The sequence below is a fragment of the Mirounga angustirostris genome, unplaced genomic scaffold (assembly GCF_029215605.1).
Source record: "Mirounga angustirostris isolate CCGP_5_RB_7025 unplaced genomic scaffold, mMirAng1.0.hap1 SCAF_6, whole genome shotgun sequence".
Lineage (NCBI taxonomy): Eukaryota > Metazoa > Chordata > Mammalia > Carnivora > Phocidae > Mirounga > Mirounga angustirostris.
In genome coordinates, this window is record NW_026991714.1 from 115,264,883 (window position 1) to 115,280,984 (window position 16,102).

Sequence of the window (16,102 nt, forward strand, 5' to 3'; positions counted from 1 at the left end):
AGTATATTTTTAATTTATAGACATAGAGATTGATGCACATTTTTTATTTGTTGGTCTCGCCAGATAACCCTTTCATGTCTTACCTTCTCCTCCTCTGGACACTGAGTCCTAGAGGCAGCAAGCCACAGTTGTGCCCGTAGATGCTGGCTGGCTACTGTCGGCAGCCTGTTCCGCCCTTGTAGGAATGGTTCTCCCTCCTAGTGTCTGAGTGTCATTGGTCCCCCCCACTTGGGGCAGGGTGTTCTGCCTGCCAAGGTGGGCTGTGTGGGACCTGCATGTGTTCTGGGGGCCCCAGGGCCTACGGGCTGAGAAGGGAGGGTCTCCCCTAACGCTTGGCCTCTGCTACCATACTCCCAAACCACTGTGTGGGGTATTCAGAATGGCTTTCACTCATGACATTGCACTTTCACACACAATGACTTCTTGTGGCTGCTTCCAAACACTTTCCAGAGCTCTTGCCCATTGGAACCTCCATCCCCAGGAACTGCTACCAGGGAGAAGGGCTGTCAAGAAGGGAGTCAGAGAGCTTCCAGGAGAACTGCCACAGAAGGAAGACACTGAGCTTGAATTTGGGGTGGAAGCCAAGGGGACCCATTACAAAGAGTCCCATGCTGTCTCCCAGGGCATGTCAGCCTTTATAACCCAAGGAGAGAGCATTGGCCTTCAGCATACTTCTCTGTTCTTTACCCAGGAAAACTTGTGTGGGGCTAAAACAGAACCAGAGCCCAGGAATGGTGCTAGGAAAATACATCATGGTGTGCGATGGAGGAGAGGACCCCACGGTTTTGCTGTGTCTATAGAAAAATGATTACTGAGAATCCTGAAGTATTCACCTTCGGGTTGTAAGTGTCTCTGCCACTCACAAACCAGAAGTCTTAATTAAAATGCTGGTAAAAGAAGCAAATCAATTAACAGATACCTTACAAGATGGTTTATTCTTACACACAGAAAATTCCTTATGAGTATCATGTTACTGCTTTAGGTTATCAGCTAACAAAGGCTGCTAATGAACTATGTTGTTATCAAGTCAGATAAAAGACGCCCTGGGAATCCAGGCAAATTCTTATAACACAGCACTTTGTTTTGAAATATTGCTCATCTTTCATCACACACAAGGAGAGTAACCCAATCGGAGGAGAACCAGCCCACGCAACCACCTGGATTTCTGTTGAACTGGAAAGGCAAAGAGTATTCCATAATGCAGCCCCGGAAATACAGGGTTAATAGTATGGGGGAGAGAAATATTAATGGGGTTTGTGCCACACAGCCTTAGGTTGATGGCAATAATAAGAAGATGGGGGTTTCCTAAGCCTCTGCTAGTCATGTCCTCCAGGCAAAAGCCATTCACATTTGTACTAATAACCACAAAATAATGCTATAACATAACAATAATCCCTTACATCTGTGTAGGTCCCTATAAAGTACACCATCGGCTTTTTCATTTAATCCTTTGTTGGCTCCATCATTTGCAGAGCTGCAGGCCATTCCGTGGCCATTGAGACCCTTTCCTCTCACTCCGGCCCAGCCCTCCATTTCTTTCCGTGGAAGGTCAGTCTTTCATTCATGAGACCAGAAGTCTCATGACCAGTCTCATGACCAGACCAGAAGACTCCATGGTCTTCATGTCTCAAGGACCCTGAATATTTGCAGGGGGATTCTTATGGCAATGGAGATGGTGAGGCCATCAGTTCTAGAAAATGATGCTTACCTGTTGATAAATGGTGGTGCTAAGGAGGCTGTGTCTTGACTTTGGTCCCCATTTCCATGAGCCATTTGCTATGGGTAGGTTCCACTGATATGGACACAATGCTATCATAGAATCATGAACAGCGCCATCATGGAGGACCAGGATAGACAGTGTGGATTTATTGGTTTCCATCTTTTCTTACTGCTGGATAATGTGCTCATGCCTCCCTCTATGCAGTCAGCTTCTCGTGGAAGAGGATTGATATTTTCCTTCAGGCCAGAAACACTGTAGACTCTATTCCATCTCTTACGTGCCTGGGCATTGAGTTCCACGTGAAGGTCCATCACCAGCTTTGGAAGCTCAAATTCATGACATCCCTGAGACTGAAACTGTCCAGACTGCCCAACCTCTCCTGAAGAGGCCACTCATTCAGAGCTCAATCACTTGTTCACCTCTGGAAAGGAAGAGATCCATTAGGAAGACTTACTGACAGAGTGATTATGCTCTCACTAATCATGGCATATGCTTATGCTGCCACACAATTAAGTAGGTATGAAGGAATTCATCAGCATATCTTAGCAAGGTGAGACATTTCCTTGTGCAACATAGAAAGTACGTGAAGACCAGTGGCTTCTAGATAAAAGGGGGAGTTTTTCAGATAGAGCTCAACTGAGAGGTTGTTTTCTGCCTGCCAAACCTCGAGCCACAAAACCTCACCCACTTTGGTGGCAGAAAGGGAAGAAGTCATTCCCCAGGGTTAAAAGGCATATCTGCAGGAAAATGCCACTTTCTGTACTTGAAGAGATTGCCCTGATCTGGGAAGATGCTACAAGGGACCAGGTAGATAGACCTGTGCAAATGTAACTAGAAACTGATACATTCAAATCTGACCTTGTGCTGTTACAGAGCGTGAGACTTGTCCACACATAGCGTATCTATCTCTATCTCTATATCTACATAAAATTGGGATCACAGAAGAAAAGATGAGGTCACCAAACCAGGTCCTAATTCACATTTGTACTAATAACCACAAAATAATGCTATAACATAACAATAATCCCTTACATCTGTGTAGGTCCCTATAAAGTACACCATCGGCTTTTTCATTTAATCCTTTGCTGGCTCCATCATTTGCAGAGCTGCAGGCCATTCCGAGGCCATTGAGACCCCTTCCTCTCACTCCGGCCCAGCCCTCCATTTTTTCCCGTGGAAGGTCAGTCTTTCATTCATGAGACCAGAAGTCTCATGACCAGTCTCATGACCAGACTAGAAGACTCCATGGTCTTCATGTCTCAAGGACCCTGAATATTCAGGCTGCAAGTAGGGCACAGACCCTGCTGTGGCCAATTTCAACTACAGGCCTCGCCGACACCTCCATGCACAGAGACTGAATTCACACCAACACTTCACTGCAGTTTCTCATAACAGTCCTAATTTTAACAGAATGGCATATTTATGTTTACACTGAATGTTGCATACTTGTTTATGCCGTTCGATTGTGCATGCTGTCTCAATGTCTTGATATCTAACATGGGAGAAAGTACAACAATAGAAAGATGGGGCAGAGTGAAGCATCAATTTGATAAGCCAAGCCAAAGTCCATAAAAGAGACAGTACCTACCTATCCCATGTGTGGGGGACCAAGGACACACATTGAGGTCAGGGTTACAGAGCTTGATGGCCACAGAGGCAACATGGAAGATAAGCAAGTTGGAAACAAGCAAGGATGGTGACAGAGAAGTCTAAAGGGATTCCAAGAGAGTCTAAAGGCTGTCAGATTTTTGTGCTTCTCCTTTAAAATATGGTAGGCCCAAAAATCAGGGTTTAAGTTGGATGGTCTTGAGGTCCAGGAGCTCAACAGAAATTTCATCCCTTCTATCATCTTTAACAAATTCTGAGTTCAAATGGCCCTTTCAGGTGTTGTTAAGAGGATCCAAAGTGGCTGGGCCTATGCAGCATTTGTTCTTGAAATACTGATGTCTCCAGAAGATGGGAAAACCAAGAAGGCAGCCTCCTCCCACTCCTGATGGCCCTGAGCTGAGGAAGTGGCACCTGTGAGCTCCTCCAAGGAGGAAGTTGTTCTCTGACGAAGCAGTCATTCTTTTGCATACAGGTGTTTCACCAGCCCCTAGACAGACAGGCACAATATACAAGAAAAGATAGGCAGGACAGAGGCTGGAATATTAGCTGCTGGCTGGACTAGCAGGTGAATCAGGCTGCAGACCTGGGCTTGGGATTAAGAGAAAAAGAAGAAGACTTTTGGAGACTGTATCTGCACTGTTTCCACTATTATTTAATACTGGTGGTTTTAGCCAATGCAATCACAGAGGAGAAAACAGAGGCATAAGAACTGGGAAAGGAGGGCGCCTAGGTGGCTCAGTTGGTTAAGCAACTGCCTTCGGCTCAGGTCATGATCCTGGAGTCCCTGGATCGAGTCCCGCATCTGGCTTCCTGCTTGGCAGGGAGTCTGCTTCTCCCTCTGACCCTCCCCCCTCTCATGTGCTCTCTCTCATTCTCTCTCTCTTAAATAAATAAAATCTTTAAAAAAAAAAAAAAGAACTGGGAAAGGAGATCTACAATTTGGCAGATGACATAATATTATGAAAACTCAAGGAAATCCAGAAGAACACACATACAATTAAAGCATTCGGTATGGCTGTCACGATAACATTAACATACAAAAATAATCCATAAGCAATCAATGACCAAGTAGGAGACATAATGGGAAACTCCATTCATAAAAGCAACAAAAACATAAAAATATTTAGGAATAAACTTAACAAGAAATGTGAAAAACCCATAAGGTAAAAGCCAAAAACTCTCTTCAGACACATAAACACAGACTTGCAAAAAAATTTACCTTTCCAGGAAGGACTGCTTAACATCATAAAGAAGTCAATCGTCTTGAGCCTCATACATGAACGTAATGCAACCCCAGCAAAAATAAAAAGGTGTTTGTTCCATGGGTAGATTCTGGAGTTGGTTCTGAAGTTCATATGGAAACACAAATGTGCAAGAATAGCTAGAAGAGAATAGCAAGAACGTGTCCCTGAATAGAAAGCACAATGGGAGTGCGCCAGATAGTGGAGCGAACCATGAAGCACGCACGAGTAAGAGCATGGTACTAACACATGAATATTCACAAATACCATGGAAAATAATATAAAGTCTAGGAATAGTCCAAGTACACATGGAAATTTAGAACACAATAAAGATTGCAAATAAAACTGGGGAAAATAATATTTTCAATAATGATACTGAAATAGATTGCCATTTGGGAAAAAGACAAAATTGCATCCTACACACCACAATAAATATTAAATGGATCAGAGATCCAAATAAAAAATAAAGCCTTACAAGAACTAGAAAAAAAAATATATATGTACGTATGTAAACATTTTTTAATTTTATGGAAATTATATATATATAATTTTAATTAAATATATATTTTAAAAGGAATATGCGAAGAAAAAGCAGAGACTCTTGAAAACAGTTATCTCCACGCAGTGGGTGGGGACAGGATAGAGTAGACAGGTATGGGAGTGAGACTTCTCTGAATTTGCCTGTTTACATATTTTTTTTAAAAGATTTTATTTATTTATTTGAGAGAAAGAATGAGAGAGAGCACATGAGAGGGGTAAGGGTCAGAGGGAGAAGCAGATTCCCTGCTGAGCAGGGAGCCCGATGCGGGACTCGATCCAGGGACTCCAGGATCATGACCTGAGCCGAAGGCAGTTGCCCAACCAACTGAGCCACCCAGGCACCCTGTTTACATATTTTTTATCTTTGAACCATATACATGTTTTACAAACTCAAGAAAATAGAATTAAAGTAAAAGAAATAAGAAAGGAAACATTAAAATAGTATACACATGGAAACAAACCCTATATCAAATTGATAGCATAACCACACAGAGAAAATAATTAGTTCAATTTGAATATAATACTTGATACACACAGAGGGCTAAATTCTAAGAAGAAAAAGAACTGCAAAGAAATCTTCAAGTTACTAAGCAGGTTTGTAGTTGTAGAGTGCTGTGATTGTGGAAGTATTGTGGGTACTACTAGAGGATAGAGCAAAAGGGTAAAAATATTTATATGGAACAGGGTTTTCACTTTGGAGGAAGCAAAACAAAAATACCCAGTGGGGGAAGCTTAAGTAGAACCTTATGGTATTGAGTTTGTGATTTATTTATTTATTTTATTTTATTTTTTTAAAGATTTTATTCATTTATTTGAGAGAGAATGAGCTAGAGAGAGCATGAGAGGGGGGAGGGTCAGCCCTGCTGAGCAGGGAGCCCGATGCAGGACTCGATCCAGGGACTCCAGGATCGTGACCTGAGCCGAAGGCAGTCGCTTAACCAACTGAGCCACCCAGGCGCCCGAGTTTGTGATTTAAATACACATTTCCTGACTCTGCCCATTGAGAGGGCCTAGAAGCAATGATGTCTCAGAAGCCATGAGCACACATTGTGCCCACATCTTGGCTTCTAAAAGCTATTCCACATAAAAAAAGAAAAAAGAAAAACCAGGGATCTAAAGGGTACATGGGTGATTCCAGGTATGAGCAGGGATAGTACAAGGTGAGCCTGGGATACTGTGCTGTGTGGGGAAAAAAAAAACAAAAAAAACCCCAGAAATCTAAGAAATGCTCAAAAGCTACCAAGAAGTGACTGGTACTGGACAAACTGGGGACAATTTGAACATCACAAAGATCCATGATGGCAATGAATTATATAATATGTTGAAGTCCACAGTAATGATATTCAACAAATAAGAGAGAAAAGGGGAAAGGAAAAGGTCTTTTTATCCAGAAGAATACCAGCTATTAAATGCAGAAGGGATGCTAGAGTTAGAAACTCAGTGTTTTGTAACCCCCCCAATGCAATAACTGGATCAAACATGGATCATGGACAGATATAAAATCATTAGGTGAAGAATCACTGGAGAGTCAGGATGTTCACGTGGTCTCAAAGTATCACCCTTCAGATTACTGACTAATTACAAAGAGGAAAATTTGTCTCCCTGACACAGAGATCTAGCAGTCACTTCTTTATTCAAGTGATCAAAGGCAGGGACACCTGGGTGGCTCAGTCGGTTAAGCATCTGCTTTCGGCTCAGGTCATGATCTCAGGGTCCTGGGATCGAGCCCCGCCTCAGGCTTCTTGCTCAGCGGGGAGCCTGCTTCTTCTCTGCCTGCCGCTCTCCCTGCTTGTGCTCACTCTCTCTTTCTGACAAATAAATAAAATTTTTTTAAAAAGTGATCAAAGGCAGCATCAGATCCACAGTGACAGAGCCTGGCGTCATGCACTTCCTGACACAGTACAGTGTCAGACACGCAGTGTCACCTCCGTGGTGTTCTTGACAAAAGTCTCAATCGGCATCTACTCAGGAGGAAACAATCAGACCAGTCCTGAAGACGGGACATCATACAAAAGTACTTCAAAATTGATAATGACGCAGGGAAAGAAAGCAGAGAAGTTGTCCAACACAAAAAGAGACGAAACAGAGACAAAAATCAAATACCATGGATCTGGGTTTGGAAGACTGAAGTTATAAAGATACTTTTGAAACAATCAGAGAAATTTGAATATGGGCTGTGTAATAAATGACATTCCTGAAATATTGGTCATTTTCTTAGGTGTGGTCATCATATAGTGATTATGCAGGAGACACTTGGTTACATAATTAGGGGTGAAATATCTCTACTAACTTAGGGGTGATATTCCTACTAATTTTTAAGTAGATCAGAAAAAACTGCATGTATACAGAATAAAGCAAATGGAGGGAAATATTAACTTGGGAATCTAGGTGAAAGATGTGTATGTTTTTCTTGCACTGTTCTTTCAACTCTGGTGGATTTAAAGAGTTTTCAAAAAGAAGGAAGGTGAGAGCACGTGGGCAATGCATGAGGCGCAGGCAAGTGGGCCTAGGGAGCATGACCCGTGACCAATCCCGCACGCTCAGACCTCGTCCACTGCGAGACCCGAAAGCAACAGGGGAAACAGACACTTCAGCCAAATCGATAGCTTGAGGACGCAAAGTTTTGGAATTTTTTTTTGTAATCACGTGGACTAAGTTGGAGAGTTCATGGTTTGATTGACCTTTAGGGAAAAATTTGACAAAAGAAGAAAGTTAACTATCCTGTTTCTAAAATCCCATTTTCTCAGCTCTAATCAGGCAAAGGTCCCACGGCTTCATTTTAAATCATCCTGAAGTACCACTAAATTAAGACTTTCTGGAGGGAAAAAAAAAATAAAGAAAGAAGAAGAAGATGTGGACTCCTGGTGTCCCAGCCAAGGCACGAGGAGTCGTGGCTCGTGGTTAGCAATCCCCTCCCGTCCTGCATGGTGGCCGCCTGGGGACAGCCACCGCCTTTCTCCCTTTCAGAACCAGTGATCGCTCTCACAACTCACCTTTCGGAGAAACTGAGGTTTGACCTGCAAAACAGGAGAATCGAATGTTCATTAAATCATTCCTACGTGACAAAAAGCACATGCGAAGTTTTGCTCCAGGAGAATGGCTTGCCTGTCCTTAAATTTTCCTTTCAGGTCTAACTTCTTCCTGATTCAGCCTGACTCCATCTAGTGTTACTTGAAGTGTGCCTCCCTTCTCTTCAACAATCCCTGTTTGCGGAGGAGCTCGGGTGTGATCTGTGCCAAGAACAGCTCCCCGCACGTGGTGGGGGGCTAAATGGGGGGGTGCGGGGGGTGTGGGCAGGAGGGCTCCCACCCAGCCGCCCCCCGCACCCCTGCCCTGCATCTCTCCCTTCCCTCCCTCCAGCCACCTGAGCCCTGCCCGTGTTCCCTTTCTGGGACTTCACTTTCACCATGGTCGTCTGTGAGTGACCTGTGCAGCCACCCCATCCGGATGGACGATGGAAATTGCCTCCTCTGGTTCTGATGTTTCAAAAGAATTCAGAACTTCCAAGCGCACGCAAAATCGGGACATGTTCTGACATGCTTATACATGGGAACATAAATCCGCAGCGACCGTTGCTTCAACAATGCTTTTAAAGTGGTTGGTTGTACTGTATACAGCGCACGCACACACACACACACACACACACACGTGTGTCAGTCACTTGCTACAAACCATCACAGCTTCTCCATCCCCCCCACCCCCCAAAACCACATGCACGCGATTGGAAATTAGGATTTGGGAACTCTTCCTTTTTTTTGAATTCCATGACTAAGATAGCCCTGACACAGTGTCTGCAGAGACTTCTGGGGGGCACTGGAGTTTCCAAGGCAAAGTACCCTAACTCCAAGTGCCCTTCCATGTGTGGGGGTGGTTTGGCCAAGGGAGCACGCCCAGCCCACGCCCAGGTGGTGAGGTCACTACGACCACTGACTGGTGACAGAGGGCCACAGCCTGCCGCAAAAGTCTGTAGCCACCCAGCAGAGGGCCCCAGAGGCCATGCGGTGGGTAGAGTCCACCATCACAGACATCCCCCATCTACGCAGAGCTGACTCCCATCTTGTACTGCCCACCGCAGAGACCAGCTGGACCCCCAAAAGGCAATGCAGGCTCTAGGTCTGGGGTGCATCTATTCATGTCCAGGTCCCCTCTTCCTGTACATCAGGAGTTAATCCTTCTCATCCTACCAGACTCAGTCCATGGCCTCCCATAGCCCCGTCTGCCCAAAGCCCTGTTTGAACCCCTGATGAAGGTCAGGCTGCCTAGATTCTATAGTGGGAGAGCCTGAGTCAGCGCCCAGCCCAGAGCAGTAGGAGTGCTGCCCCTGGGTGTCCTGGCAAGGGGACCCAGCTGCAGCCTCAGTGGAACCTAGCGCCATGCCAATGCCCCAAGGGCTGCCAGGAGACAGAGCTCCCCGGGCGAGAAGGCCCCGCAGGGCTGGGAAAGAGAGGGCCAGCAGGAGCCAGCAACTTGGAATTCGACTTTCCCCTGTAAGTGGTCTCATGGATTTGGTGGCACTTGAGAGCTGTTTAGCATGTTTAGCATGTTTCTTCTATAAAGACGAATGGGACAACTTAGCCAGTGTGGGTGACACATGGTGTTGTGGTCCCCCGCCTGTAAATGCCCCCAATTCCATGACACGTTTCCAAAAGCTCCCTGGGACGGGTCACCCAACCCTCCCCTGCGCGAGAACCCCAGGTACAGAGGAGGTGACATTGCCAGCAAGAGGAGAACTGTGTGGCCACAGAGGGGCCTGGAGAGCACTGTCTCATGGCCCCACTAACCCCAGGCTGGCCGCATGCTCCAGTTTTCCTAGAACTATCCAGGTTTACACCTAGATCCTAACACGGTTATTAGCAATGCCTCTTCACTCTCCCAAAGTCCTGGTTTGGATGATAAGGAAAATGGTCACACTCCTCTCCCCCGCCCAACCCCGTCCAAGCCCTTTGTGGGGGGGCCAAACAGTGTGGGCTGGGTGGGGATTGGGGAGGATGGAACAGAGAGAGACAGTGAGAGTCAGAGAAGAAGAGGGGCAATGCTTGCAGGCAGAGCTGATGAAACACTCTTCAGTAAGGGCCCGGAAACCAGAATATCTAAAGGAGGGGAGATCCTCAGGAAAGTGAACTTCTCAAGAAAATCTGTTTCCAGTTCAGCCCGAGGCCATCACCCTGACGACAGCATGCCACACATCCGTCTCTCTCTTCCCTCTCACATCCACCCCTCCTCCCATACACACGCCATAGCATTTACTGAGCGCCAGGCTCTGGGGAAGAACCGGAGGGGAGCCCAGGTCCCCTCTAAAACCCACCACCCCACCCAGCCCAGACCTCTGTCTGCATGCCAGCCCTTCTTGAGCACCCCCTCTACATGGAAGTCTCCAGAAGCCTCAGGTTCACTGTGTTTAAAAAAGGAGTCCCCATCTCAGCCCCCAAGTCCATTGCCCAAACCTGTTCCTGTTCCACCCCTACTTCCCAAGGGCACCACCCCCCTGGGGCCTCTCCACCCCCACAAACTCTGTACTGTTCTGGATTCTTCCGTCTTGGTGGCTGCACCTTCGCTCAGTGCCCACCGCCTCAGTATCGCTCGGATCCTTGCCCAGCAGGGCTTTGCAGCAGGTCTGAAGCCCTCAAAGGGCTTCCCAGCAGGTGTCCCTGTCCCCAGCGCCCTCCCCGCCCCCCCCATGCCACTACAGCGGAAACACTCTTCCATCCCTCTCCTGCCTAGAATCCATCAGGGATTGAGCAGAAGTTTCAGGATAGGGTGCAGACTCCTTCACTTAGCATGTAAGACCCTGAGTGAAACCACCCCTCTCTCCAACCTTTTCTCTGCAGACCTTCGTGTGAAGCATTGGCTCCTGTCACACGGAACATTTGTTCCCTGGGTGTGCACACTGACACACCTCGGCGTGCCTTCTGCCTGTGTACACTTCTCTTGCTTCCCCCAGGGAAACTTCTTCTCATCCCTCCGTATGCAATCCCAGTGCTGCCTGCACCCCTAGACGTCCTGCTTCCCAGCTGGACCCCTCTGCATCCCCCAGGCACAAGGCAACGCCTACTTAGCTGTGTCACAACACCCCCCTGGCCCCAACACCCTGCAACGAGCACCCACGATGTGCCTTTGTCCCCTGCAGATGGAAAGGGAGCCTGTCTTCCCTTATTCCTCAGCACCTAGCCTATGCCTGAACGCCCATTCATTCATTCATTCAACACATATACAAGTACCCGCTCTGTTCCAGGCGTGGTGCTAAATGCCAGAGCCACAAAGATGAAGAGAAAGACCCCACCCTCAAGAACCTTACACTTCAGGGGGAAAACCATCAAAAGAAATAGATGAAGAAATATATCACATAATGTCAGTGAAGGGAAAGTAATATGAAGAAAAATAAAGGTAGGTGAGGGCAAGATAATGATCAGGGGAAGTGGTTTCTATTTTAAACAGGCCATCCAAAATGAAATGGTGGCCTTGAAGCAGAGATACGAAGGAAATGAAGGGCAAAGTTTATAGGTATCTGGGAGAAGAGCATTCCATGTAACAGAAAACAGCAAGTGCAAAGGTCCTGAGGCAGGGCTGTCCTCAGAGGACATATAGTCTCTGTGCAGAAGAGCAGTGTGGCTCATGGCAGCAGGGAAGCCAAGTAACCTGGAGCAGTCCATATGGGCTTCCCAAGTAGGTCATGGCAAGGGCTAGGGACCTCATTCTGAGTTCTGGGGGGAATGTACTGAGGGGTTCTGTGTGGGAGGTGGGGCAGAATGTAACTGAGAGTACACAGAGGCAAGCTCAAGCCCCCTTTGGCTACTGTACCTTGTGGCCCTGCACTCTCATGACTTCTGCCCACTGAAGCAAAGAAGGGAAAAGGGGGCATGGGGTGCAGTCTAGTCTCCTAGGAAGCATTTTGGAGTGGAGAGAAGAGCTAGGATGACAGGCAAAGAAGCACAATGAATAAAACAGGAGGGAAAATGATACCCCGCACTTACCACGATAGTGACCTTACCTTGGGACTCTCTTCTTTAGTGTGATGGTATCTAAAGAGAGAAAGCAGGGCATTAGGAAGGGGACACTGTGATCAGTGCCACGGCTCACTCAGTGTCAGGCAAACAGGAGCGAGGCAGAGCCAAGCTGACTCGGGCAGCTCCGAAAGGCTCCCTGGGTTGGGGCCGCTGAGGATGGTGGTCTTGGGCTGAGTGCTCTTCATCCTTCTCCTTTGGCTCTGTTGGAGCTTCTCTATCCAGGTCCCATCACTGAGCCCCCCTTAGCTGGGCACTTAACTGAACCTTCCCTGGAGCCTTCCTACCCCCATCACTCCTCATCACCCCCTTCGCTTGCTGCTCCCGGACCCTCTTGGTCTAAAGATCTAGCACATCTCCCACTATGTGATGAAGAGGCTGTTTCTTCTCCCTTCCTAATCATAGGGATACAAAAATAATGGCAAATAAACACCTATGACCAGTTAAACCCCTCGTGCAGTCGAGCATGCTGGCATCCCAGGAAGCCCTGGAGGGCTGTGGTTCCTCCCCCTGGCCCAGACTCCCCCTTTTGCATATCTTCGCGGATAATAATCACATTTTCCAGACACACAGTGAGGCTCCTTCCTCCTCATCCTCTGGAAAATGTCCTGGAAAACTGCATGATGATCCCATTAAGCAGGCTGACAGGACTGGGAATGATTTTTGCAAGTCCCATCTCGAGAGAAAGGGGATGCGAATCAGTGCTGTATTTTGCTATCAAAACTCACAGACTGACTGCTGGGTCTGTGGGTTGAGCTTCCCGGCAGGTGCCACAAGGACACTGAGAACCACGCCAGGGTTCACATCAGCCCAGCCCTGTTTGGACCAAGAGGACACAGCACGGCTCCGAGTAGGACCTGCCCAGTTCATGGAAAAAAAAAAAACTCAGCAGCACGTCCGCCACCCTCCCAGCCTCATCACCTCCTGGGATCCATTTTATCTGGTCACATTTTTGGATACGGAAATAGACATTTCTGTCCAAAGCCTGCTCACCTCCATTCCCCCACCCTTTCTCCAAGAAATCTGATTCTTAGAAATCGAAAAGTACAGAGAGAGAGAGAAGTGGGGAAGGGGAGAGATGGACAGAGATACAGAGAGGTCACTGTGTTTCTTTTCGACCTAGTCTGTCAGTCTTTCTCTAGCCAAGTTTTGGAGGGGCTCCCGGGGCCTCAGGCTGCCAGGACTGATCCTGGTCTGGGCGGGGCAGATCCGGGCTGGAGGTCGCTGCTCCCTTACCGTTGAAGCCTGGGTTTGTGCTTCTCAAGTCCGAGGAGTCGATATCAAACAAATGTTTCCTGATCATGCAGATCTTCAAGACCAGGAAGACAGCTGATATGGCGACGCCCAGAGCCGTCCCGATGATGGCGTACTTGATATCTGCAGGGCAGGGAGGAATTGACCAATGGGTATCCATCAGGCACCAGCCTGCAAAGGTCTTTCATCTACAGCTCCCTTCACATTCGGGGTGAAGTCCAAAGTCACCCGAAAACTCCACATTCCAATCGGCTGAAGCCCAGGGCCACATCCTCCCCCCGCCCCTCACCCACCCCCATCCTCTCCTCCTGGAACCCCATCCGGCTCGCTTCAGCCATGGGAGTCATTCCCCAGCAGCTGATGGCTCCCTTCTCCGGCCTCCCCTAGCCCTACCTCACTTGCCTTTGCGTTAATTCATTTATCGAGCACGTGTTAATTGGCTGCCTGCTCTGTGGTGAGCATGGAAGGCAAAGGAAAAGATGTGACTCTGTCTTGAGAGGCCTGCAGTCAGCGGGGGTGGATGGGAACTCGCCCTAACGCGAGGGTAATGGGCTGGCCTGGGCTGGCATGGAAGCCGAGAGCCTTCCCAGAGGAAAAGGGGTGAAGATTCTAGATCACAGTCTGCAGACCACACCGTGCCTGCTGAGGGGAGCCCCTGAGGTGGAGGGGATCCCCTGAGGTAGAGAGGAGCTGGGACCGTGCAGGTGGAGGGAGGAGGGGGAGGCATGGCAGAGTGCAGGGCTCTGTGGGGGCTGGAGCCGCTCATCCTACAGAGAGCAGACAAGGGCGACCCTGGTGACTCCCGTGCCCTTTGGAGACAGGCTCTCAAGCAGGTCCCTGCCCCTGGGGTAAAACTGTGTTAGCTCCTCGGGCAGATGTGGAAGTGAGTGCTGCCCCTGTTCGGTGAAGACTGGCAGGAAACCTGCCACGCTCCCAGCACACCCCACCCCTGCCCCTCCCGCCCCCTCAGCCCTGCACAAAGAGGAAGCTGGGCAGCCACCTACCAATTTCAGCCTCAGCAGACTTGCCCGTTGCTAACACTGGAGCTCCTCCAACATCTGCAAAGAAAGAAAACCCAGAGTCTGGTTAGAACCAAACTGGTGGCCATGATCAGACCAGGGGTGGAGGGCCAAAGCCCTGTCCCCAACCACTGTGTCCCACAGGTCCGGAAAGGCCTGGCACAGATACCTCTGCTGCTTGGCGTCCAGCCTCAGGAACACAGAGGGGGGCTGCTGGTTGCCATGGAGCGTCCTGGAGCCTGGCAGGGATGTCAGCGCCCTCCTCCCACCCCATGCTGGGAGCACGGTTCCATTGAGCTCCGTTCAGCCGGCTCCTCCACATGGCCTTCCAGACCCACACTCTGACCCCTGCCTGCTTCTTTAGCCCCTTCTGTCATTCCCACGAAGCCTCTCATTCCAGCCAGACCACACTGCTTCTAGTTCCCCACGCAGGCTGGGGGCTCTGCTGCCTCTGGGCCCTTCCCTCTGCCCGGCCCCATCTTCTCGCCTCTCCTCCTTCCCCTCGTCTCGGTTCCCATGTTGCTTCCTCCTGAGCCCCCACGCCTGGCTCAGCTGTGTGCTCCACGGGGGCTGTTCTCAGCCACCGTAAGTGACCACACCGTTTATTTAACGATGTTACGGAGCACTGCTGTGTGCCAGGCACCCTCCATCCTAAGAGCTTCTCAGCTATGAATCCACTGGCTGCACCTTCTCGCCAGTCGCCCCTGTGCTGTCTGTGCCCTGTGGAATGTTCTACCCCAGCACTTGACACAGCATCTGGCACTAAGGAGGAATTAACAGACGTTTGCTGAATGAATGGTGGTGACAGATCACACTGCAGAGATGCCTCATGCTTCCGGCCAGAGCTTGAAAGCTTCCATCAGGAGACGGGGCTCAGGCTGGGGCCACAGTCCCTGCAGACCGGCCCTCAAAGACCCACAGCAGAGTTGTAGGCCTTGCAGGGGAAGGCGTCCAGTAATTGGCCACTTACTTCGAGGCAAAACCAGGTGAGGCACTTGCAGGAATGCACTTAGTACTCACAGCAACATCGCTGGGAGCTAGGTGCGATTATCTCTGTGTGATGAATGAGGAACCAGAGGCACTGAAGACTTGATAATGGGCCCAAAGTCCAAGGGAAGTGGAACGTGGCAGGGCCAGGGTCTGAGCCATGACACTTGCACTGGGAGCCTGTGACGCCCTGCAAACTCGAATCCCAGGGAGCTAACGGAATGATGCCACAAACCACAAGGTCAAGGGCTGGAGGGGCTTGGGCTGGGGTGGGCGGATGATGAGACCCAAGCCTGGTTCTAGGTACAAGCTTCCAGGCAAAGGCAGAAGCAAGAACTGCCATGACCCCTGCTTCTCAAAGGAAGCAGGTGACTTCATTGGGAGAGGCCGAATCTTCCCCAGCTTAGCTCCAAAAGAAGTTCACCTCCCAATTCCCTACCTATCGGAGCTTGAATGATGGCCGAGGGCCATGTCTGCTGACTACAGACAATGCTGCCTGGGGTGACGTGTTGGGTCGACACTCTACAGAGGACATCTTGCTCTGCATGTGTTTGATGGGGAAGGGATCATCATAATGGACTTTGGGATTTTTCTGGTGGCTTCACTTAGTCGATGGATAAAGCTGGGGAGTTATGCAGCAAAAGCACACAACCTTGTTCTAATCACAAGTCCTCTTAGAAATTCAATGATTTCTGGGGCGCCTTGGTGGCTCAGTTGGTTAGGCGACTGCCT

The 16,102-nt window shown here is 48.9% G+C and overlaps 1 protein-coding gene across 1 annotated transcript in view; it reads right to left on the reverse strand.

The window, feature by feature from the left end:
* Positions 1–848: 848 nt before the first annotated feature.
* The window catches only part of TMEM273 (transmembrane protein 273), a 32,282-nt gene continuing 17,028 nt past the window's right edge, over positions 849–16,102 (reverse strand). Inside the window, exons 2-6 of the mRNA XM_045878286.1 lie at positions 14,369–14,422; positions 13,347–13,487; positions 12,098–12,128; positions 8,103–8,126; positions 849–2,141 (exon numbers count right to left, since the gene is read on the reverse strand). Coding sequence (XP_045734242.1) covers positions 2,117–2,141; positions 8,103–8,126; positions 12,098–12,128; positions 13,347–13,487; positions 14,369–14,422 — 275 coding nt within the window. The 3' untranslated portion in view covers positions 849–2,116. The remainder of the gene's footprint in view (positions 2,142–8,102; positions 8,127–12,097; positions 12,129–13,346; positions 13,488–14,368; positions 14,423–16,102) is intronic.